At 42.2% G+C, this 10346-nt stretch overlaps 1 protein-coding gene across 1 annotated transcript in view; it reads left to right on the top strand.

The window, feature by feature from the left end:
• The first annotated feature begins 8557 nt into the window (after nt 1-8557).
• Nucleotides 8558-10346, top strand: part of LOC105304362 (voltage-dependent calcium channel subunit alpha-2/delta-3-like) — a 676581-nt gene continuing 674792 nt past the window's right edge. Inside the window, exons 1-2 of the mRNA XM_023522298.1 lie at nt 8558-8572; nt 9513-9781. Coding sequence (XP_023378066.1) covers nt 8558-8572; nt 9513-9781 — 284 coding nt within the window. The remainder of the gene's footprint in view (nt 8573-9512; nt 9782-10346) is intronic.

The raw sequence follows: 10346 nt of genomic DNA, 5'->3' as shown, positions 1-10346 counted from the left end.
CATATGGGATATAAAACTGAAAGCAACGAATGAACAAGACAAACAAACAAAAACTTAGACACAGACAACAGTATAGTAGTTATCAGAGGGAAAGGAGAGAGGGGAAGAGTAGATAAGGGTAAACGGGGTCAAATATATCATGACAGGAGATCGACTTTAGGTGGTGAACAAAATGCAATATACAAATGATGTATTATAGAATTGTACACTTGAAACCTATATAATTTTATTAACCAATGTCGCCGTAATAAAGTAAAAAATTGACTTCAAACAGAGGGTTTACTTGAAACCTGATTATTTCATGCAAATTTTAAAATATATTTATGTTTGTTATAAAAGTAACATAGCAGGAAACAATGATCTTTTCGATTGATATTCCTGAAATTTAAAAACCTTATTTATCCAAAACATGGTCATTAAAACAAATGTTTTAATGTGCAGTAGATGTTTGCACACTTGTAATTCAGCTTTTCAAAAAGAGTTGTTATCAGTGAAAAGAACTCAGTGAGAGGAATGCCACAGTAAGGATGTCAGGGGCACTGCCTGGGCCACCCTGCCTCTGCGCCTGTGGACTTGGTCATGTTTCTCAGCTTAGAAGACATGTATCACTTCCTCCTGACAGGACTCAGCTCTGAGGAGAAACCTCTTCTCCCCTTGCTCACTTGTTAGCATTGATTGGTCTCCCTTTCCTACCTTATCATGATTTTAAAAACAGGCGATCACACACAAGTCATCTTTTTGGAACATCTGTGTTCAGATGCTTCCTGTGTTAATACCTTCAGACATGGCATCTTCTCCTCCCCGTTGTTTTTGTAAAGATTCAAACAATACAACAATGTTGAAAGGAAAAAGTGAAATATTTTTCTTCAACTGTTTTCTAGAAGTAACGAGCATTAACAGTTTAGCATGTGCCTTTCTATTTTGTTCCATGCTTACACACTCAGAAGATAGATAGTGATATATCTATACATATACTTATATCTATACTTGTATCTATGTCTTTTAAAAACAGAGTTGGGTTTTTACTACACATATTATTCTGCCTCCTGCTGTTTTTTTTCCATTTAACATTTTTACTTATGATAGACAGCTTGCCATGTGGGCACTTCCGTTCATAAAAGTTACCTTAACCTTTTTAACGACTTTATGAAATTCCCTTGTATGATAAACTGTGATTAATTCAACCAGTTCCCATTTGATGGACACTTGGAAACCTTGTAATTTCTTAAGATACTCCCAAAGAAATGAATCTGATCCTGAAAAGACATTTTCTTATATCCCTAACCTCTAGAAAACATCTGCCCTCTATGAAAACAGGCAACTTTAGATTCAGATAATTAGAAGGTGTGTTATGCATGAACACTTGCTTCTTTTTCTCCATTTGGCTTGATGTTTTGAATGTAAAACAAAACCAGAATAGTAACTTTGGCATATGTTGCAACTGTTCATTTAAGGGCTCCTTATTTCACATGAGCATTCTTCTCTTGCCCAGAGAATGTGGCTGAGAAGCTGTGTCATTGTGTGTATGAATGTAGCTGTATGGGTCTGAGGTCACTGTTTTTCAGGGACAATCTAGGAGTTGGTTTAAAAGAATCCCCTCAATTGAATGCTATATTTCTCTTACCCTAGGACAGATAGCCTTTTTCAGATGACAACTGCAATGTTGTAATTATTGTATTCACATGTACACTTATGTTGTATAAGGCACAGAACATCACATATATACTTATATATACTTACACATGCAATCATACACATAAAGCAGTCACACATAGTCATATACACAGACTCACATACCCACACTCTCACACACACTCATACATTATATATTCATAGCAAGACATATTCTGCACATACATAAATATATGTATTATTTATTTATGTATATACACACATGTAGAGAATCACTTTATTCAGTAAACCATTGTGAGGGTTCATGGCATAGGGCTGGGGATGAGCAGGGGAGGGCTGGAGGAGCACAAGACTTTCAAGCTCAGTCTCTGTGCCTGAGAAGGAGTGGACAAGCTGGCTCTAGTATCTGTGGGCCAACAGATGCTAGGCTTAGGTGAGCTGCTCCATAGTCAGCTGATCCTTTCAGGTCTTTGCTCTGGGATGGACCTGTGCCACTGCCCAGGGCAGTCTTCTCAGAGTTGGCAAGGGCTCATCTGAGACAAAGTACCATCATGCCCACCTGTTGCCTTTTTTCTGTGTTGGGAATTCAAGAGACCTCTTTTTTCAGTTCAATGAAAGGGTTAGAAATGTTTGAAAGGACCATCCAGTTTGGTTGAATTCAGCTGAAGCTGCCTTAATATCTACTCCATTCAAGGGGCTTTGGCATAGTGAACTCAACACTAGCTTTAGGGCTGTCTTTTCCAAGGTCTGCATTTCAGATATATCTAAACTATTCCTGAGAGAACATTTTTCTTTGGTCACGGTGGTCTCCTTGCCATGTATCTGCAACCTGAGCACCATTGCAGGGCTAGAGATAATGTCACCGTTGTACAGTAAACAAAATTTTGGAGAGGACAAATACGTTTCTTTCCTCTGACAGCTTAAAAAGCAGCATTTGGGATGACATTTCACAGTGTTTTAAAACTTTTGAGAAATCTTCCTTGTCTCATCTTTTTCCTTCAATCACCATCCTTCCACAGAGATGTTACCTAGGATTTCTCCTCAGTTACCTTAGTTCTTTCCGTCTTGGCAAATCTAGTACTTTTAAAGGCTCTGTGTCTTAGGTAAGGTGGATGCTAGAGCCCAAGGAAGAAGGAAATAGGCATGACATTAGGAGAAAGGAATTTCAACTTAACATCTCTCATGTTTATTGAATCCCCATAATATCGAAGGCTTTGCTGAAGACATGATAGTCAGAATGATGAAGATGATGGGCACATCCCATCCAGTGGAGGAGACATGGTATAAACAAATAAATCGCTCTATCAGTAGTGATAAATGCTAAGAAGAAAAATGAAGCAAGGTGAAGGCACAGAGGTGTGTGTGTGTGAGAGAGTGAGTATATGTGTTTCTCTTTTACTTGGAGTCGTCAGGGAAAAGTTCTCCCAATGGAGGACATTAGAGCAGAGACCCGAATATAGTGAGATACAGCCATGGGCCATTTTGAGGAAGAGTGATCCAGGTAGAGGCCACAGCACATACAAAGGGCCAAAGTGGGAATAAGCATTTTGGGAACTTGCAAGAGACTGACTGGAGCACAGTGAGCAATGGGGAGAGGGATGGAAAGTGAGGCTGGAGGGTGGGAGTCAAGGGCCTTGGGTGCCTTGGTAAGGACTCTGAGTTTTAATTTAAAATGGAAACCATTGGAAGATTTTGAGCAAGGGAATGCCTATGATCTGATTTTTGTTTTTAAAAAGATGGCTCTGGCTTCTGTAGGAAGAAGAAATGTATTAGGAGGGATGCCTCATTACAAGTCAAAGAATTTTATGGAGGATATAATAGTGCCTGGGTGAGGCAGTGTGGTGGGCATGGAGAGATGGGCTCTGTTCATGTGTATGCGTGTATGTGTGTGTGTGGTGATGATCAAGCATGAAGCTGGGCTTCAGCTAAGGGCCCCACTATTTTGGCAGTGTAGCAAAGTGAGAGCCGGAGCAATAGCCCAGGTGTGAAAATGCTTGCTGTGTTTGCAGAATGCAAGCAGAAATTAACATTTGTTGAGTAGTAGCTATACTACTCCCATTTCATCCTCCCTATTTCTGTGTGAAAGTGGCTCTCTTTTACTATCTATTGCAGTTGAGAAAAGGATGGCTTGGAAATTTTGAGTAACTTCCTGTTAATGTAAGGGTGATCCATGACCAGAAATTAGGTTTGTTTGACCCCAAAGTCCATAATGCCACCAGACTCTATACTACACTGTGAGTGAGAGAAGTCTTGTGCTTGCAAAAGTGGTCCATGGCCATTGGCATCAGAATCCTCTGAGGAGCTTATTAGAGACATAGATCCCCAGTCTACCTCTTGTGCCAACTTGAACTTACTGAATCAGAACCTCTGGAAGTTTGAGAATCACCTCTGTAGGGATCTAGCACTTTAAATGTTTCTCGTATTTCATGCCAACAACCACTCTCTCCATTCTAGCCCAGATCCCAGTATCTGAACTGTTACAGAGCTCTGAACATTTATATTCTGTTGTTTTGAATAAGTAATACATTCTCAAGGCTAAAAAACCTAAAATGATCGAAAGTGGCAAACATTGTGAAATGTCACTCTCAAACCTATCCCCATCTACTCTCCTTCCTAATCCTCCAACACGTAACAACTGTTAGTTTTTTTGTGTATCTTCCATCGTTTTTTTTTTTCAAGCAAATACAAATATGTATTATTTCTCCTTTTTTTACACAAAGGTAGCATGCCATATACACTGTTATGTACCTTGCTTTAAAAAAATAATATATGCTGGAGATCCTTTCACATCCATATGTAGAAAGTATCCTCATTTTAAAAATTGCTGCATAATACTCCATTGCAGAATGCACCAGTTTCTTTAACCAATTATGTACTGATAGCCAGTTGGGTTATTTCCAGTGGTCTCATCTTAGAGATAATGCAGTAATGATAACCATATAAGTATGTCATTTAGTAACTGAAAGAGAAGTTCCCAGAAGTGGAATTGCTGAGTCAAAGGTAAAAGCATTTGTCATTTTGTTTCTCTGGGGTAAACCATTTTGTATCCCTACCAGCAACACCACAGCCTTTTAGCTGGTATCTTTTTCTGATCTAGAGTAGTAGATCTTTGCTGGTTAGACCCAATATCCCCTTTTCCACCCTGATATAAAATTCTAAGACAATATAACTTACTCAAAGTCAGAATTAAAAAAATAATCAATACGATGCATTATTATCTGGTAATATCAAAATATAAAATAAAGTTTTTAATAAGAGATATTTCACTATGTGCAATGCTCATACAAGATTACACAGCAAGATGTAATGAAGTTGTCAGATGCTTGTGCCTATAAGCAGACTAACTTGACGCCACATTCCGAATAAATGCACACTGATACTGAAGTGCTCTATTGGTAATTCAGAACCCGTAAGCACAGTTGCCATTGGAGAAGCGATTTTCCAAACAACCCTCTTGGTAAAGTTTTGAACAAAATGGAAGACAACCTTCTCTTTATTTACACAGTAGTTACATTCCTGGGAAATTAAATGCTTGTTAAAACCATGCAAATGCTCCTTTGTATTTATATATAAAATAGGTTTAAGTTCTAGATTCAGATGATTATAAGCAGGTTTTTCTCCTGCTTAAAATGTCCAGTAGGACATTTGAAAGTCTTGTGGGATACAGGACAATTCTTCCTTGTGTGGGACTGTCCTGCTCCATTCACTAAATGCCAGTAGGACTTCAAGCCATTGTGATGAAGAGAAAAATTTTCAACTGCTCAGTGCCCCTTCCTGCTTTGAGAACTGCTGCTCTGGGGTCTCCTTGCAATCCATTCCGTAAACCCGGACCTGGTGAACATTTCTAAAACATTCACCTCTGTTTCATGTTTCCTTTCTGTTCAGACCTCTCATGCAGCCCCTTATTGTTACAGGACAAATACATCATCCTCAGCCTATAGGGCAGAATATGCAGGTTCATTTAGCTGGATTCAATTATTTGGCTGAATTCAATGCTTCAGCTGAGAGTTGGGTATTGAAATATAGGCTTTTGGGTGAAAATGGCAAGTAAAATGGCAAGTAGGACCCAATACTTGGTGTCGCACTTGGCATACTGAAAGGTGCTCCAGGTCCCCTCTCCTGATGTGGCTGCACAAACCCCAAATTTTTATCATACTTGACACCTGAATTTATTAATTTTTCAGATAGCTTAAATATTTTTATTCTTGAGAGAGTAGGAAATGTTTAGTGGGATCTGTCTTAAATGTATTGTGTATAATGCTCTGTTTAAGATAGTCTGTAAGTTATAAATGCTCAAGATGCATCCTGGGACTCTGATGCTGTGTCAGGACTCCTGTCCTAGCTACTCTCTAGTTGCCCAGAAATGCCTGTGAAGTTCACCTGGGTCAGGTTGACAGAACATAATGATTTTATCATAGAATGTCCTCATGACCTTGGTGCTCAAGTGGCTCTCAATATAGTCCAGCAGTCAAATGGTGGTTAAATATGATTAAGCGGTATTATTTTGTTGTGCCTCAATTTTCCCATCAGTTAATAGGGATAACAATAGGATGGATGGTACAGATACCTTTTTGTTGTACACACTATAGTTGACCCCTTATCAAAGTTTATACATTCTCATTATGGCTTTTGGAGCAAATCTTGTCTCCCTCATTAGTGTATTAACTCTGTGAAGGCAGGTGTCTGATTTGCTTCCCACTGGTTCTCCAGCACATCCTACATTCCTATCACAAAGATGTTTGGCAGTTATTCACTGGATGAATGAGGGGACTGCATGAAGTGCTATTATCATATAGATACTATATAGGTAACGGATGGAAGCCTTACTAATAAGGGCTAGTACATTTTCATTCAGTCGGTCACCCATTTAGAAAAAAGTCTCCTGGGTTCTGATAGGGAAATTAATTTTCTCCCAGCCCCCATTATGAGCGGCACAGCCATCCCGACCACTTGCCCCGGGGTCAGGCCACGCTTGGCTCGGTTTGGAACTGCTAGCATGCGTCCATAGACGGGAGGTGTGCACAGAAGCAGAGAATTCATTATAACCGGTTAGTCATCCGTGGAGATTGTAGACACTGCCCGTGGGCGGGATGCACCTGGCGCTTCCATAGTGGGGCCTGTTTCCTGCTCTGCGCCCCAGGGTGGGAGCGCGACCAGCCCACAGAAGCCTGGGGTTTCCCCGCACTCGGAAAAAGCACCAATGGCCCCTTGGCGGTCCTTCCTCCCGCACTGCCAACTCTGAGATCAAGTCCAGCTCTGCCGAGGTAACTTTTTCCAGGGATTGCTTGGCAGGACAGCCGGCCTGTATCCTCTCCCGGCACCACCCCGCGAAAGCCGGAGCCACCCTTACTCCCTTCCTTGAAAACTAAGGGTGCTGAGACGAAAGGCGAGGGCAGGGAAGACCTCAAAACCCTGGGTGCGGAGGCACGCAAATAAGGCGCACTCAGGCGGCAGCCGCCTTGGGAGACCCCACGACGTCAGGAGTGCGCGGCTCCCCTCCTAATCCTCCAACACGTAACAACTGTTAGTTTTTTTGTGTATCTTCCATCGTTTTTTTTTTCAAGCAAATACAAATATGTATTATTTCTCCTTTTTTTACACAAAGGTAGCATGCCATATACACTGTTATGTACCTTGCTTTAAAAAAATAATATATGCTGGAGATCCTTTCACATCCATATGTAGAAAGTATCCTCATTTTAAAAATTGCTGCATAATACTCCATTGCAGAATGCACCAGTTTCTTTAACCAATTATGTACTGATAGCCAGTTGGGTTATTTCCAGTGGTCTCATCTTAGAGATAATGCAGTAATGATAACCATATAAGTATGTCATTTAGTAACTGAAAGAGAAGTTCCCAGAAGTGGAATTGCTGAGTCAAAGGTAAAAGCATTTGTCATTTTGTTTCTCTGGGGTAAACCATTTTGTATCCCTACCAGCAACACCACAGCCTTTTAGCTGGTATCTTTTTCTGATCTAGAGTAGTAGATCTTTGCTGGTTAGACCCAATATCTCCTTTTCCACCCTGATATGAAATTCTAAGACAATATAACTTACTCAAAGTCAGAATTAAAAAAATAATCAATACGATGCATTATTATCTGGTAATATCAAAATATAAAATAAAGTTTTTAATAAGAGATATTTCACTATGTGCAATGCTCATACAAGATTACACAGCAAGATGTAATGAAGTTGTCAGATGCTTGTGCCTATAAGCAGACTAACTTGACGCCACATTCCGAATAAATGCACACTGATACTGAAGTGCTCTATTGGTAATTCAGAACCCGTAAGCACAGTTGCCATTGGAGAAGCGATTTTCCAAACAACCCTCTTGGTAAAGTTTTGAACAAAATGGAAGACAACCTTCTCTTTATTTACACAGTAGTTACATTCCTGGGAAATTAAATGCTTGTTAAAACCATGCAAATGCTCCTTTGTATTTATATATAAAATAGGTTTAAGTTCTAGATTCAGATGATTATAAGCAGGTTTTTCTCCTGCTTAAAATGTCCAGTAGGACATTTGAAAGTCTTGTGGGATACAGGACAATTCTTCCTTGTGTGGGACTGTCCTGCTCCATTCACTAAATGCCAGTAGGACTTCAAGCCATTGTGATGAAGAGAAAAATTTTCAACTGCTCAGTGCCCCTTCCTGCTTTGAGAACTGCTGCTCTGGGGTCTCCTTGCAATCCATTCCGTAAACCCGGACCTGGTGAACATTTCTAAAACATTCACCTCTGTTTCATGTTTCCTTTCTGTTCAGACCTCTCATGCAGCCCCTTATTGTTACAGGACAAATACATCATCCTCAGCCTATAGGGCAGAATATGCAGGTTCATTTAGCTGGATTCAATTATTTGGCTGAATTCAATGCTTCAGCTGAGAGTTGGGTATTGAAATATAGGCTTTTGGGTGAAAATGGCAAGTAAAATGGCAAGTAGGACCCAATACTTGGTGTCGCACTTGGCATACTGAAAGGTGCTCCAGGTCCCCTCTCCTGATGTGGCTGCACAAACCCCAAATTTTTATCATACTTGACACCTGAATTTATTAATTTTTCAGATAGCTTAAATATTTTTATTCTTGAGAGAGTAGGAAATGTTTAGTGGGATCTGTCTTAAATGTATTGTGTATAATGCTCTGTTTAAGATAGTCTGTAAGTTATAAATGCTCAAGATGCATCCTGGGACTCTGATGCTGTGTCAGGACTCCTGTCCTAGCTACTCTCTAGTTGCCCAGAAATGCCTGTGAAGTTCACCTGGGTCAGGTTGACAGAACATAATGATTTTATCATAGAATGTCCTCATGACCTTGGTGCTCAAGTGGCTCTCAATATAGTCCAGCAGTCAAATGGTGGTTAAATATGATTAAGCGGTATTATTTTGTTGTGCCTCAATTTTCCCATCAGTTAATAGGGATAACAATAGGATGGATGGTACAGATACCTTTTTGTTGTACACACTATAGTTGACCCCTTATCAAAGTTTATACATTCTCATTATGGCTTTTGGAGCAAATCTTGTCTCCCTCATTAGTGTATTAACTCTGTGAAGGCAGGTGTCTGATTTGCTTCCCACTGGTTCTCCAGCACATCCTACATTCCTATCACAAAGATGTTTGGCAGTTATTCACTGGATGAATGAGGGGACTGCATGAAGTGCTATTATCATATAGATACTATATAGGTAACGGATGGAAGCCTTACTAATAAGGGCTAGTACATTTTCATTCAGTCGGTCACCCATTTAGAAAAAAGTCTCCTGGGTTCTGATAGGGAAATTAATTTTCTCCCAGCCCCCATTATGAGCGGCACAGCCATCCCGACCACTTGCCCCGGGGTCAGGCCACGCTTGGCTCGGTTTGGAACTGCTAGCATGCGTCCATAGACGGGAGGTGTGCACAGAAGCAGAGAATTCATTATAACCGGTTAGTCATCCGTGGAGATTGTAGACACTGCCCGTGGGCGGGATGCACCTGGCGCTTCCATAGTGGGGCCTGTTTCCTGCGCTGCGCCCCAGGGTGGGAGCGCGACCAGCCCACAGAAGCCTGGGGCTTCCCCGCACTCGGAAAAAGCACCAATGGCCCCTTGGCGGTCCTTCCTCCCGCACTGCCAACTCTGAGATCAAGTCCAGCTCTGCCGAGGTAACTTTTTCCAGGGATTGCTTGGCAGGACAGCCGGCCTGTATCCTCGCCCGGCACCACCCCGCGAAAGCCGGAGCCACCCTTACTCCCTTCCTTGAAAACTAAGGGTGCTGAGACGAAAGGCGAGGGCAGGGAAGACCTCAAAACCCTGGGTGCGGAGGCACGCAAATAAGGCGCACTCAGGCGGCAGCCGCCTTGGGAGACCCCACGACGTCAGGAGTGCGCGGCTCACCCGGGTCACTGAGGTGCGCTGGGCAGGTGGAGAATGACTCAGCCTCGCTAGCATCGGGCTTCACAGCGAGTCGGCGCGAGAGCTCCACAAAGTTCCCAGTCACACCCCAGGCCTCACGCGCGGGCCAGCGGCTGGGAAGCCGGGTCCCGGGGAGCGGGCGGCGGCGAGCGAGGCCGCGGGGGACGTGTAGTTCTCAGAGTGTCCAGGCCCCCCTCCACCCCCCCGCCCCCCGCCGCTCCTTTCATCGTGCCCCTTTCTCTGTCGACCGCCCGAATGCGCCTCCGCGGGTGGCTGGGGTCTGAGTGGGGAGCGGGTAAACCCCGGGTCTTAGAG

The sequence above is a fragment of the Pteropus vampyrus genome, unplaced genomic scaffold (assembly GCF_000151845.1).
Source record: "Pteropus vampyrus isolate Shadow unplaced genomic scaffold, Pvam_2.0 Scaffold337, whole genome shotgun sequence".
Taxonomy (NCBI): Eukaryota; Metazoa; Chordata; class Mammalia; order Chiroptera; family Pteropodidae; genus Pteropus; species Pteropus vampyrus.
Note: the sequence above shows the minus strand (reverse complement) of the source record. Positions and strands in the feature narration are given on the sequence as shown.